The sequence below is a fragment of the Rhinichthys klamathensis genome, unplaced genomic scaffold (assembly GCF_029890125.1).
Source record: "Rhinichthys klamathensis goyatoka isolate OS25496 unplaced genomic scaffold, OSU_Roscu_1.1 h1tg000045l_1, whole genome shotgun sequence".
Lineage (NCBI taxonomy): Eukaryota > Metazoa > Chordata > Actinopteri > Cypriniformes > Leuciscidae > Rhinichthys > Rhinichthys klamathensis.
The window spans coordinates 1,316,053-1,331,558 of NW_026606592.1; the positions used below are offsets into that span (position 1 = coordinate 1,316,053).

Below are 15,506 nucleotides of genomic sequence, written 5' to 3' on the forward strand. Positions count from 1 at the left end.
TCTAAAGTTTTTTTTTTCTATCTAACTATTAAGTTAATGGTAATTGAAAGGCTTTTCTGTGGTAACTGTATGTTACATTGTTTACTTTACACTGTTTTATTGACATCTTTTTGCGATTGAAACATTGATTTAATTATTTTAAATAATATATCATGACATGTTAAATCATGACATGGATTTTGGTAAGTTGTTTGAATTAGTAATAAAACTGACCGAATTTGTAAGCCGAGACTGTTTAATATCAAAAGTAACAAAAGCACAAGTCCTATTTTTCTTCGGTTTGTGTTTATTTACTGTTCTAACTTAATTTTAAGTATGCAGGCTATATATCTATTTTCCTATATTTGAACACACAGAGATATGATAATGTTAATATATATATTTTTAAATATTAGACCTTTAAATCCATGTCCTAAGAAGCAGTCGAAGGTCAGGACACCCTTCAGGAATCAAGACGGCCTAATGCTATCATAAAATTACACAGTTTCACATAATCACAGTTTGGTGAGGATTTCAAAAATATATTTTTATTTAGGAAGGAAGCATTTTTTCCCCCCTCATAATATACAGTGATTAGCTGAAAGCATTTGTCGCAGTAAATATATAGAGTATTTAAAATATATTTTAATTATTTTAAGTACAATTGAAAATAAAGAAAGAAGCAATCAAATTAATTCTTATTTTACCATACTAGACAGATAAAGTTATCATCATAAACTTAAGGGTCATCATTATTATTAGGTGAAATACAAGTCAAAGCAGAACAATTTATTAGTTCAGTGCCAATTGTTCCTAATCCGATGTACAGTGTACAAATCAGATATGACAAACAACATTTTTTTTTAAATGTATAATCAAAGAATTCAAAGGTAATTGTATGTCTAAACATACAGCAAAGTGTAGGCACTAAGGAGTGAACCCATCAAAAGGATCAAGGAACCACACAGGCCTGGTGCCCTGGACCCTTGCACTTTATCTGGGATCGGTATGTCTGTGAAGGGGGACAAGACATGGTTCAGTGCATGGTAAAGTTGCAAAACATAAATAAATATGGATTAAATTATACATAACTTTGACATAAGTAAAAAGAGAAAATGAAGCATTAATGTTTACCTGAGCTCCGTTCAGACCAAACCAGAGGACCCATGGATATGGAAGCACTGTCATGGAAGTCGAGAGACCTGCGCTCTCTCTGCTGGTGTCCAGAGGAACAGTGCTAAAGATTGAAGATGGATAACCAGAATGTGATGAGATTTTTACCGTCTACAACAGTATCTTGCATACGCACAGACTGCTTCACTCTAGATGGCGATATAATGCCAAAAACAGATTTTGGCATTAAGACTGTGTGCCAGTGTCTTCTGAAGGAAAAGAACAATCTGACACACAATTAGTGAACACTAAACTCACCGTTGAGCAGCGATTGCTTGACAGAAGGCAAAGGTGAACAGCGCAGTGCAGGTAAAGCCTAGTGGAGTTTGCAGTGAAGATAAACATCCTGAAGGAGAAACGGCTGGATGTCGAGACGCCGTTCTGCAGCAGATCCACTGTGTCGTCATTCGGATTGGGACACCTGAGAAAATCAATAATGACAGATTCTTTATTTTTAAAACAGTCAACACAAAGTTATCTCCTGTAAATCCTCACATATTTGCATTCCATGTTCAAAAATGTAATATTCTCCTTTAGTCCTGAAGAACTGAAAGACATGTAACATGTAAGGTAATCCTAGAGGTGATATGATTATTATTTATTCGGTAAAAATGTTACAATGAGTTAAGGCTAAGCTTAAAAGAATAGAAAGAAGCCCTGCTTTACTCTGAAAGGATGAGATCCCAGCGGAGGCTGTAATCAGGATCATTCACAGGTGTAGCCCAACACGTGTCCATCACCAGGGCGAACTGGCGGCTGTCGACCCCCTCAACACGAACTTCCACATGCATCTCCTGGTCGAGCTCTGCATCCACTCTACCAGTGAAGGGCCGGGTAAACTCATCATCCTCATATGGGATCATCCGGACCTGATATCTGCCTTCACCAGCGGGAAGAGTCTTGTTCACCATGCTGTCGAAATAATGGATAGATCTGTGGTAAAACTATTTTGTGTATGGGTAAAATTATGTTTAAAATAGATATTCTTGGTTTAGAGAATATAACCATATTATCAGTTTTTAAATACATTTCTGCTTAAAGGATTAGTTCACATAACATTTGTTTTAATATAGTTCAGGAGTTATATGGACCTTTTTATTGTACTTAAGCTTGAAATTCCCCATGGGGATTTACTGTATTGAAAAATATGACCAAAAAAAAAATGTGTGTTCCTTGGAACAAATAATAACAAACAACATTTCTGTTTTTGGTGAACTACCCCTTTAAAAAAATTCTGCTGCTTCACTCGCACCTCTCCAGTGGGTTGATTTCCACATTCATGGAAAGTGTTTGTGATTGAGGATAAGCACAGCTGAAAGAAAGCTTCAGGATTTTCTCTCTGCTGATGAGATCTTCTGACCTCGGTGTCCCCAGAATAAAGTTATCATAGATGAAGTGGGTGCCGTTAGCCTGTGGACAACAATATAACATTTGTATTTTAGCCTAAATTGAATTCAAAGTATATATATATATATATATATATATATATATATATATATATATATATATATTACAGCAAGGTGGAAATTAACTAATTACAAATACTTTCGTTACAGTAGCCTATTTGAGTAGATATTTAGATTTTTCTACTTTCTTGAGTATAATTAAAATGTGGAACTTGTACACTTACTTGAGTAGAATAAAAATAAAGTATTCAACTTTGCTACATTTATTTTTCACCAAAAGTACAAAGTACTATGGTACTACTTTGACAAAGGTGCCGACAGAGCAACAGGGCAAGACACTTTTGACAGACACTTTTCAAAACTACTGCGGTGGAGCCCTGCGCTTTAGCCAATAACAGACAGGTCTGACTCTGGTGCAAAACCAATCAAAACTTTCAGTTCGGCTGGGGGGCGGGGCGTTTAAACCGCGCTTTAACATTCAATCACTGGCGCTCGTGTTTTGAACATAGACAGTAAAAGAAATGGACACATGCAGCGACCCCATTGATTTCAACGGAGAAAATTTAAGCCCGTTAAAAGCTGATTGCCAGGTGTACTGCGCAAGCTCAAACTGAGCCTGTAGCGTGAGCAACCTGTATGTCTTCTAGTAGCTGTGCCGAGTGAAATCTGAATAATTCCCTTCCGAATCTCACAGAGACGGAGAGAGTGAGTGTAGTGGTGAAAACAAGTTTCTTGTCCACTGTGGGAGATGCTGATGCTATGGTTCTGACGCGTGCAAAGTACCATGAATAGATCCAGAGAGGCGTGTTGATGTTCCAAACAAATAACTGAAGTTTATTAAATCAAAAATAAAGATGCATTGTAACATAAAACAAAACAAACAACTTTTAGGCCGCTTGCAGGTTTGTTGCACCATGCCACCCTAGCTCCATGTGCACGATCAAAAGACTGTGTGCTCTTGCACCAGCGCCCCCTTCCTGTCAGGGGTGGCCTATCCTTTATACAACTTTTCCCCTCTCACCTATAGAGGGCACACACTCAGAGAAATAAACACAATTAACAATACAACAACATTCTGATATTTAAATTAACAAATTTATCAAAATTAAATAAGGTGGTAAGTATGGCTCCTACACCCGGCCCCTAATTGAGCGTTTAAGCAACAATTACAATACATTAAATGTAAATGGAGCCAAATGAGTCTATACAAGAAAATGAATACTCATTCTTTAATCATTCAGTCATCACTACTATGCTTCAGATCTAATTTTCTGCATCTTCCAATAGCAGGCAAAGTTTGGTAATGGGTCTTTCCAAGAATCCAGTCTTTGTCTTAAGTTTAACAGTTCTTATGAGTCCTTTGGAATCAGGAAAAACTTCTGTTACTCTTCCAATAGGCCACGATCCACGAGGTGCTGAACTGTCCACGACTAGCACAATATCTCCTTTCTGCAATCCTCTTTTTGCAGTAAACCATCTCTGTCGTTCCTGTAGTAATGGTAAGTATTCTTGGGACCATCTCTTCCAAAACAGGTCTGACAAATATTGTACTTGCCTCCACCGACGTCTGCTGTATACGTCTGAACTTTGAAACAATCCAGGAGGCAATGCAGGGCTAGACTTTAACAGAAGAATGTGATTTGGTGTCAAAGGTTCCAGATCATGATGGTCATCAGACAATGTGGTAATGGGACGACTATTCAGAATTGCTTCAATCTCACAAAAGTGTGTTTGTAGTCCTTCATCATCGAGGGTGTGTTGTTGTAAAATAGAGCATAAGATCTGCCTCACCATTCGAATGAGTCTCTCCCATACTCCCCCATGATGTGAGGCTGCTGGAGGATTAAACGTCCACTGAATTCCTTTCTGGAGCATTGCCTTCTGGATTCGGCTTTTGTTCCATTCTGAAAGTGAATTATGTAACTCTCTTTTTGCACCAACCAGGTTAGTTCCGTTATCAGAGCGAATATGCAGTACTTGGCCCCTTCTGGCTATGAATCTTCTTAAAGCGTCAATGCAGGAATCTGTGTTCAGTGAGTGAGCCATTTCTAGGTGAACTGCCCTGCTTGTCATGCAAGTGAAAATAACCCCATATCTCTTTACCTGACTTCTTCCTCTTTTTGTCATGAAAGGTCCAAAGTAGTCAACGCCAACATTGCTGAAAGGTGGAAGATCAGCTTGTAGTCTTTCCTTTGGTAAATCTGCCATCTTTTGCTCTCCAATCTTTCCTCTTACACGCTTGCATACAACACATTTAGACAGAACTTTGCGGGCTGCAGAATTGGCATTTATAATCCAATATTTCTTTCTCAGGTGTGAGAGAACATGGTTTCTGCCAGCATGTCCGAGCTGTTCGTGTATGTGTTGAAGGATAAGTGTGGAGATGTGAACATCTTTTGGAAGTATTATAGGTCGCTTGGTCTCCTCAGGCATTGCAGACTTGTCCAACCTTCCTCCAACCCTCAAAACTCCATCATCCATCACAGGATCTAGCTTGTACAGGCTGCTGAATCTATTCAAGCGCTTTCCAGCAGGTGATGTCTTTCCAATTCTTGACATTTCCTCTGCATACCTTTGTTTCTGCCAAAACTCAACAATGGCCTTTTCTGCTTTCAAGAGATCATCCAAGCCTATGGATTGTCCACAAAGTGATGTCTTGAATATTTTCATTTCATTACATACATTGTTTTGGCTCTGAGTGTCCTTATTCACGCAGGTGGGCTGTATCTTTTTTCTTTTTGCAATAAGCAAGCGAAGGATATTCTTGAACTTCAAGAACCATGCTACTGCCAACTTTAGCTTTGTCCAAGTTGAGAAATAGTTAAGCAGTTGGCTGGTAGGATTTTCATTCTCTTTAATGACAGTACTATAAACAGTGGTGTTCCTTTTAACTTCAAGGTCATCGAGAGAGAGAGACATGGGTCCCAGGGACTCTTTAGGCCATTCCTCTTCTTTCTTCCATAGAAAGTCTGGTCCATGGATCCACTCTTTGCACTTCACCAATGTGCTGGCACTCACCCCTCTTGATGCTAGGTCAGCTGGGTTCTGCTTTGTTCTGATGAATTTCCACTGTTTTACATCTGTGTTTTCTCTAATAACAGAGATCCTATTAGCTACAAATGTGCGGAATCTTGCATTCTCATTTGCAACGTATTTCAGCACTGACTGACTATCAGTCCAAAATGTTGAGCCTTTGAGATCTAGCTCCAAAGCTTTCCTTACCATAATGTCGACTCTGACTGCTAGCACTGCAGCTGTAAGTTCTAGACGTGGAATTGTGACGTGCTTAAGTGGGGCCACTCTGGCTTTCCCCAACATGAAAGACACATGTACAGTGTGCATATCATCAGTCAGTCTCAAGTAACTCACTATGCCGTATCCTTGTTCACTAGCATCAGAGAAATGATGCAGCTCTGCTTGCTTCAGCATTCCAAAACCAGTTGGCTTTACACAGCGTGCCACTCTGAAATCTTCTATCTCGTCAAGATCCTTTATCCACTTTGTCCACTTATCCACTGCAGCCTGTGGTATTTCCTCATCCCAACCACATTTACTCCTACAGAGGTCTTGGATAAGCAATTTGGCAGGTAGAGTAAAGGGACTCAAAAATCCAAGTGGATCATAGATGGAGCTCACAACTGATAGCAAGTTTCTTCGGGTGTGGGATTTGCACTTGACAGTGATATTGAACCTAAACACATCATTCTCCACGCACCACAACAATCCAAGAGCTCTTTCAGTGGGAAGCTTTTCCCTGTCGAGATCCAGTTCCCTTACATTCTGAGCTCTGTCTTCCTTTGGAATATGTGCAAGAACAGTACGACTGTTACTCACCCATTTTGTGAGGTGGAATCCTCCTGTTTGACAGAGAGATGTTAGATCTTTCACCAATTCTACTGCTTCATGCTCTGTTGGAAGGGACTTCAAGCAATCATCTACATAGAAGTTGTTCTCAACCGTGTTTATCACCTCAGTTCGAAAACATTCTTTGTTGTCTTTGGCTGTTTGCCTCAGAGCAAAGTTTGCACAGCTGGGGGATGAGACTGCCCCAAATAGATGTACCATCATTCGATGTTCCACAGCAGGCATGCTGACATCACCACTTGGCCACCAGAGGAATCGCAAGAAGTCAACATCTGATCTTGACACTCTGACCTGATGGAACATTGCTTTGATATCTGTCATAACTGCTACAGATTCTTGGCGAAATCTGGTCAAAACATCAAAAAGTGTACTGGTCAAATCAGGACCCTGAAGAAGTTCTGAGTTGAGGGATTTACCTTGAAAAGTAACAGCACAGTCAAAGACCACCCTTATGGTCTGTTTTTGAGGATGGTATACACCATGATGTGGGATGTACCACAATTTACCATCTGATCTTTTCAGCTCTTGTTGCGGCACCACTTCAGCATAGCCCTTTTTTATGACTTCTGTTAGAAATTCAGTATATTCGGTTTTGAATTTTTCATTCCTCTTGAACTTTCTTTTCAAACTTTGAAGTCGCTGTTCTGCCACTTGGTAATTGTTAGGCAACACTGTGTCGTCCTTCCTAAAAGGTAGATTAAGAGTGTAATGTCCATTTTTTAATTTTATTGACTGTTCTGCAATCTTGATGAATCTTTTGTCTTCTATAGACATTTCAGCCTTCTCTTCACTTGAACGCTCATTAAAATCATGGTTGTATTGTTGCATCAACATTTCTTCCAAGTTCAAGATAGAAATTCTGTTAACAACACCACCATCACAACTGTTCCTGTTTGCTGTGTTTTTGCCTTGTAAAGGACCATTAATAACCCATCCTAGTAGGGTCTTAACTGCATATGGCCCATCCCTTTGGCTATTAAGGATTTCCCAAGGTTCAATGGCTTTGGGAGCATTGCTTCCAATCAACAACTCCACCTTGGCTGGAATCCTAGGAAACTGTACCTGACTCAGGTATGGCCATTTAGATAGTTCTTCCTTTGTGGGAATGTTACAGGTGTCAACAGGCATGATCTTTTGGGTGTATACTTCTGGCAGGTGGATGAAGTTACTTTCTTCCAGTGAAGACACTTCCAACCCACTGACAATGTACGAGGGCACAGACTTATCCTGGCTCATTGTTCGAAGAAGAATATTGGTCTTTCTTCCAGTAATGTTGAGTTTCCTCATAAGATCCTCTGTGCAGAAGCTTGCCGAGCTACCAGGATCAAGAAAGGCATATGTGTGCAGAATCTTACTTCCTTTTGAACTTTTAACCTGTACTGGTACAATTGACAACAAACACTCTGTGTAAAACTGCATGTTTCTGACTCCAGCATGCTTACCATCTTGAAGGGAGACCTGTGTGCTACTCACAGGTGTTTTCTTCAGTTGTTTTGATGATTCCAATGCTTTAATGTGTAACACACTTGGATGCTGTTTGTTGCATATGGAGCAGTTCAGATGCTGTGTGCAGTCTTTACTTATATGTCCTCCTTTGGTTAAACACCCAAAACAGATTCCATTCTGTCTTATAAAGTTTATCTTTTCTCTGTGCGGCTGTTTTTCAAACTGCAAGCATGACATCAAATCATGTCCATTGTTACAGTAGAGACATGAAATTGGCTGTGAATCCTTAGATGTGGTCTGTGGTGAGTTCACATGCACATTGGTAGCAAAACTGCCTTTGGATTTGGGCTTCACTAGCACTTTGGGCTTTCCTTTACTTGGGCTTGAGTCTTGGATATCACCAAATATTGGGTCTGAGACAATGTTAGCTTGTTTTTCAATGAAGCTGACGAGATCTACCATCTTTACCTTGTTCCTCTGTTCTTGCAACTCAAATGCCTTTGTGCGCCACCTCTCTCTGAGCTTATATGGGAGCTTGAAAGCAATACACCTCATATTGGAGACTGTGTCCAGTTCTTCCATGAACTTCAAGTCTTCCATACTATTGCAGCAGCTTCTAAGACACAATGCGAAGGCCTGTAAAGCCTTTGGATCTTCTGGCTTGATTGAAGGCCAAGAAAGAGCTTTCTCAATATAAGCACATGAAATCCTATATGCATTACCAAAGTGTTCTTTTAATAGCTGCTTTGCCTTTTGGTAACCTTGGTTCGGTGACATGTGTTGGCAACTTCTTACCAGCTCCTGTGGTAGTCCCCTTGTGTACTGAATGAGAAAATGCAGCCTGTCTGCATTATCATCTGTTTTAGTTTCAATGATGTGCTCAAAAGAATGAAGGAATGACCTGTATTGCAGAATATCTCCACTAAACATTGGAATTTCCCCTCTTGGTAAGGTGGAAAGAAGTTGTTGTTTCACAAGCATGTCTGTCAAGTTGTTTTGTTTTTGAAGAATTTTAGCAAGATCAGGCCCTTGAATGACATTAGATGAAGATGATTCTCTACTTTCTAGAGGTCTTGCTTGAGCTGTATGAGATATTTGTGCAGGGAGTTTGGAGTCAGTCTTCATGGTGGTGGGTTGTTGAATTGCATTGCTGTTCTGAGGAAAAGAATGTCTTGTAGTCTGAGTTGGTGCTGTAGAGAGTTCATGAAGTGTCTCTTTTGGGCGCACATCTTGTTGCACTGGAGTTTTATCCAACATCTCCTTACAATACACATTCATGGCATCATCTTCAACAGCATTTCCATTGGTTATTGAGGTCTCAGCATACTTGAGATACTCGATTTTTGCGGTGTTGGCTGCAATTTCAGCTTGAACTTCCCACACCTCCTTCATCTTTCTAAGTTCTTCTTCTTTCTTCTCTATAGCATGTTTTTGTTGCAGTGTATTGGCTTTGGCAAGTAAAGCTGCCCTCTCTGCCTCTGCACAGATACGAGCTGAGGCTGATGTTAACACACTTGATCTGCTTAAATTTGATCTGCTAGATCTGCCAGATCTACTGCTACGCACAGACAAGACAACTGAAGTGTTATCATCATCATCATTTAGCTGGTCAGTCACTTTTAGAGCAGAAGAAACTGGAGTACTAGTTTGAAAGTCTGATTCTTCTTGAATATTAGACATCCACTTCTCAACAGTAGAAACAAACATATCAACTTGTTTCATTCTTGGTTCATACCAGGTTTTCAGGTCTTCAACTTTATCCTCTTCACTTAACATTTGTACATATGATTCTTGAAGAGACTTGAATTCAACAAACATTTCATTGAACTTCATCATGTTTCCCTTTACTTCTTCAAGATATTCAGCATCAGTCATCAAAGAGTTAACAATATTAATTCGTCTTGTAAGGTGTGCCATCTTGCCTGCTCTAGAGGCTTTCAAACGAGCAGCAACCTCATTCAAATCTCTTTGAGCTGAGTTTGGGGATTGTTCTAGATAAGACTTGTCCTCCATTTTGTCTCAATCAAGCAAATATCATCTTGCCAAAGACACAAACTTTTCAAATTTCCTTTGATTCCTCTTTAAAATGGCATGCATCAAGACCTTTGAACTCTTCATCAAATTAATCCTTTCATCCACAGTTTGCAGCATCAAACTTGAGTTTTTCCAGTAACATTCAAATTTAACTCAGCACTTTGGTTCCGAAAGCACATACCTCTTTGAGAAGTTTCTTTTGTTCTCTGCTTCCAATGCCATGCGGTCTTCAAACAGTCCATCCACTCCGTTCAGGTTTATGGATAATCCTCCTTTTCTCAAACATATTCCATTTTCAAAGCCAGTCTTTTGACAATTTGTAGTGGTGAAAACAAGTTTCTTGTCCACTGTGGGAGATGCTGATGCTATGGTTCTGACGCGTGCAAAGTACCATGAATAGATCCAGAGAGGCGTGTTGATGTTCCAAACAAATAACTGAAGTTTATTAAATCAAAAATAAAGATGCATTGTAACATAAAACAAAACAAACAACTTTTAGGCCGCTTGCAGGTTTGTTGCACCATGCCACCCTAGCTCCATGTGCACGATCAAAAGACTGTGTGCTCTTGCACCAGCGCCCCCTTCCTGTCAGGGGTGGCCTATCCTTTATACAACTTTTCCCCTCTCACCTATAGAGGGCACACACTCAGAGAAATAAACACAATTAACAATACAACAACATTCTGATATTTAAATTAACAAATTTATCAAAATTAAATAAGGTGGTAAGTATGGCTCCTACAGTGAGTATTAGCTGTCCATGAGCTAGCAGCAGGATCAACTTTATGACTCTCTATGGGCTTCTCCCTCGACTTTATGCCTCCACGTCCCCCCGATTGCATGCGAGCTTCTCCTCCTGTCTATACGGTAATTTCTCTACTGTGCGACAGAGAGTCGCGTGTTATGACGCAATCGTTAGCCTATTTTTACAAAAACTGCTTCTACGGGGCCATAACGTAAGATACAAAGTAATGGAGCCTTTTATACATTGTCGTGTTTCTTCAGCCCATTCTCATCCCAAGGCGTCATCTAACTGACGCTTTTGACCATGCGTCAACATGCCGACGCACATGGTACCCCTTAAGCGTCAATATGAGACGCGCCTCCTAGTGGTCTAACCCTAACCCTACCCCAGACCTAAACCTACCCATAACGGAAGCGTCATCTAACTGACGCTTAAGGTGTACCATGTGCGTCGGCATGTTGACGCATGGTCAAAAGTGTCAGTTAGATGACGCCTTGGGATGAGAATGTGTTGGTTTCTTTAGAAATAAACAATGGACAAATGGAGTCCTTAAACGCCTCAGTTATTCGCTGTCAAAGTGACGCCAAAATGAATGGGAGTCAATGGAGTGCTAACAGCAGGTGAAGTTCTGCTACAATGGCGGCTCCCGCGAGGCTTCAACTTCCGGCTGATGGATTACACCCTTGGTTTTGAATCAGTATCGCTAACGTTTCAATATTTCAGTGAATGTAAGTGAGCTATGCTAATATTCTGACTTTAAATTTGAATTATTAGCAACTCCTGAAATAAGTAATCCCATTGATAATACCAGAGCACTGAAGTAAATAAAAAACTTGGCTCATAACATAGACGCAGTTATTGCACTGACGGAGCAAGAACAATGTAAGTGTCTAAAACGCATGCACAGCTCAATTAAATGGTAAAGCTCGCCCTCCTTAACAATAGTTAAACTAAATGTACGAAGCAAACGTTGTACAAAGCTAAAAAAAACCTCAACAACAGTGAAATAAGATCGCATGATTTATCTGTCAATCAGAGGCATGTAAAAGTGTAGTTCGTTACAATAGCAGCAATGGCCTCCCAGCAAATTATAAGTAGAAAAAAAAAAAAAAAAAAAAAAAAGAGTATTTAATTAATGTTAACCCGTACCCCACTTAATATTTTTTTATTCATAGGCTACTGTTGTAAATCTCTTTTTTAATGGGTCCTCTCACTTAACCTTCTTTGCTTTCAATTTTGAAATGATTCAAATGAAACATTCAAATGATATCTTTCCTGGACTTACTTTTCAAAATAACAATACATGTCAGTCGTGTTTGAAATTGGTTTCATGTTGCTTCTTAACACAGAGTGAGAATATATTATTTTATTAAATTATATGATACAAGCTATGTTGATTCACATTGCATTAAACGGGGTTGAGTGTTTAGTGCTCCATATCGCTATCATCTTCCCATTTTGGGCAAAAATTGAAAAATAATACTAAAGTACTTTGTAACGTAGTTACTTGAGTAGTTTTTAAGCAAACTACTTATTTACTCTTACTTGAGTCATATTATTTTTCAGTACTTCTACTTGTTCTCATGTAAATGATTACTTAAGTAGCAATACTTTTAAGTACAATTTGTTAGTACTCTTTCCACCACTGAGCAACACTCAAAAACCCAAAAGGTTTCATCAGTCAAGTAAAATTATGATGGGTTACATTTTAATGGTGGAGAAGTTCCAGTCTCTGTTGTGTCATGGTGTTGTGTACCCTTCCCTACTGAATCTCTTCCAGACACTGAGAAGTTTTTAGGGAGGTCTGTTTGGGACCTTTCATTGGTTATTACAGATTGATTATTCAGTACCCTTACAGACCTGCCTACATACTTCTCAAAGTCTCATAGTGATCAAACTCTGTTCTATCAGGCAATACAAATAATTGAATGGATTATTTGAATAGTAGTTTAACCTACCACAAGATTAGTTCCACAGATGTGTTCATCATCATCAAAATGGAATTCCACTCTGCCATTCCGGACCGTTCCTTTGCAGCCGGGATCATTGAGGTGTAAGACATCAGCTGGAAAACCAGCCTCAAAGAGCTGACAGCGAGACACAGATATAGAGCCAGAGCTGCTTTCACAGGTTTCTGAGAAATCTGAGTACAAAAAAAAGAAAAAGAAAAAGAGAGAGACAAATGATTGTCAGAATTATTAAAAAAGAAAAAGGCAACAAATGACTTTTTTTTTGTTTTGAATGATACAAACCAAAAGAGTCAAGTTGTTGTCTGGGTTGGTCTTCGTTACATAAACAGCCATAAACACCATTTTTCTTCCCACACAATTCATCCTCAGAGCAGCTGAGCTCAGAACAGCGATCTCTCACATCTAAGAGGAAAAGCACAGATAGATGAAATACAACACAAAGACATTTGTTATGTTAAGCTTACAAACTTTACATTTTGGTCCCCTGAATAATTATTTCTCTGTATTCCTCAAGGTATTTTCTCTTCTAAATTAAATGGGTCATTCCATTTTTAATAATTTTCCCATTGAGGAAAGATAGTAAAGTCAGGGTTTTTCACATTAATTTTCCATCCACCTGGCCATAAGAATTAAATTGCTGGAGTGTTGTTACTTTACCTTTAAGATTTCCATATAAATATCCTCTAAGTTCTCCACATGTGGAATGTGTAGCACTGGATATTTTTTACGCAATATAAGTCCAATATAGATACTGCTGCCTATAATTGCCTCTTTCTTTAAAGGTTAGTTCTCCCAGTTTAGTTCAGCTCCATACATATTTAGTAAAACTGGTGACAAGATCACAAAATAATCTGTCAGAAATAGCCAGGGGTCCACAAATCTCCCCAAAAGCCATGGCAAGTGATATTGAGCCAAATTATGAACAACAATACACTATACAATTGTGTGAATGTATAAAAGGCTATCAAATTACAAATTACTAACACTCTGATTATTTTATTTATTTATATCTGTGTGTACATAACCAAAACCCCAAAATGAAAATTCTGTGATCATTTTACTCACACAAGTTGTTCTCAAACATTCTATGGAAATCAATGATGACCCACAACTGTTTGGTTACAAACATTCTGCAAAATTTCTTCTTTTGTGTTCAGCAGAAGAAAGAAATTCATACATTTACGGTGAGTAAATCATGAGATGAGATGACAGCATTTTCCTTTTTGGGTGAACTATTCCTTTAAGTAATTTCCTCTCTGATATATTTGAACAGTTTGGGCTTATGCAATGGCTGGTGGTTTAGTTTTCATTAACAACACTTCAGTACTCCAAGTTGCCTAAAAATGCATTCTATGCATAATATAGCTCGTAATATAATTGCCTATATGGCTTTATAAATTCTTTTAAACTATTTACATACCGGTACATCACAAACACATAACATGGATCTGATTTGCTCATGCTAAACAATAATCCTCCAGATTGTAACATAATACATTATATTACCCGTCGTAGTGTCCATGGTTGTAGTTTCATCTGTGGTTGTCTCTGGCGTGACAGTAGTAGTGGTTATGTTGCTTGAATCTGAAATAAATTATAAATATTACATAAATAACAAGTATGTTTTACATAAACAAAGGGCACATGTAAATATATTCACCTGCACAGTAAACCAAACTGCAGAAAGTTGGGCTCACAAACTCATAGACATAATAATCTCCTGGACAGGCTTTGACTTTAATGGGATTGGATTGGAAATAGCAGCAGTTATTGCCCCAGTGACCGCAGACATCTCGAGTGACCACTCCATCCTCAACTGTTGGATGTCCTCCGTTCAGCCACAGAGGAGCATGAGTGCCACAACTATACTCATCAACACATGTGTCTGGCATCTGAACGCTCTGACCCTGAATGAAGAGACGGTACCAGCCGTTCCAGCTGACCGCAGTGTCACACATTATTTCAGAGGAATGTTGATTGTTGGTGGCTCTCCATGAATCATTCAGGATATTGTAGTTGTAGCAGGGGTCAACAGGGGGAGCTGTTGTCAAGGAAAAATTAAAAATATATATTTTGCAGAATGAATAAATGGAAGCTGTGATATATATTTTTTGTAGCAGTTGTGCTATAAAACAGCCACATTTGAGTATGCAATTGGGTGCAAAGATTACAAGCAAATTGACTTCAAGGAGTCAGTGCTTTCAAAACCTACTTTACCACTATTTGATAAATAAATACAAATGCAAGTGGTTGACTGCACAGACTGTTGACTGAAAATCACATTTTAATTACACATCTTTAATAACTTTTCTGGGCCGGCAAGTTTCAATTACAGAGAAGCCTACGGAGGAGTGAGACAGCTCTCAGATTTAATGAAAAATATCTTTGTGTTCCGAAGATGAACGAAAGTCTTACGGGGTTGGAACAACATAAGGGACAGTTTTCATTTTGGGGTGAACTATCCCTTTAATTACATAGTTTATTACACTTGCATATATGAATCGCTAATTAGTTCGTTTTGCACATTGTCCTTCAAAATATCTTCTTTTGTGTTCAGCAGAAGAAGAGTATTTATACAGATTTAAAACAATTTGAGATTGAGTAAATCATGAGATTACATAATTTAAATTTTTGGGAGAACTTTCTCTTTAAGTAATTTCCTCTCTGATTTTTGAGATATGTGAAGAGTTTGGGGTTATGAAATGAATTTAAGAAATGCTGGTGGTTTAGTTTTCACTATTAACAACACTGCAATACTTCACATTGCCTAAAAATTTATTTTTTGCTTGCATAAGAGTTTGAATTGCATACTTATTTGTGAGCTGTATTACTTATTTCTAATTAGATTTTTTACTCACCTTTCCTGCACAAATTATTATGAATTTACTT

The 15,506-nt window shown here is 38.7% G+C and overlaps 1 protein-coding gene across 2 annotated transcripts in view; it reads right to left on the minus strand.

The window, feature by feature from the left end:
* Positions 1 to 719: 719 nt before the first annotated feature.
* Positions 720 to 15,506, minus strand: part of LOC130082414 (uncharacterized) — a 109,750-nt gene continuing 94,963 nt past the window's right edge. For both annotated transcript variants that reach the window (XM_056247271.1, XM_056247272.1), the window contains exons 17-25: positions 14,278 to 14,658; positions 14,124 to 14,201; positions 12,900 to 13,019; positions 12,606 to 12,790; positions 2,405 to 2,562; positions 1,819 to 2,064; positions 1,411 to 1,573; positions 1,114 to 1,216; positions 720 to 991 (exon numbers count right to left, since the gene is read on the minus strand). In XM_056247271.1, the coding sequence (XP_056103246.1) occupies positions 882 to 991; positions 1,114 to 1,216; positions 1,411 to 1,573; positions 1,819 to 2,064; positions 2,405 to 2,562; positions 12,606 to 12,790; positions 12,900 to 13,019; positions 14,124 to 14,201; positions 14,278 to 14,658 (1,544 nt within the window). In that variant the 3' untranslated portion in view covers positions 720 to 881. The remainder of the gene's footprint in view (positions 992 to 1,113; positions 1,217 to 1,410; positions 1,574 to 1,818; positions 2,065 to 2,404; positions 2,563 to 12,605; positions 12,791 to 12,899; positions 13,020 to 14,123; positions 14,202 to 14,277; positions 14,659 to 15,506) is intronic.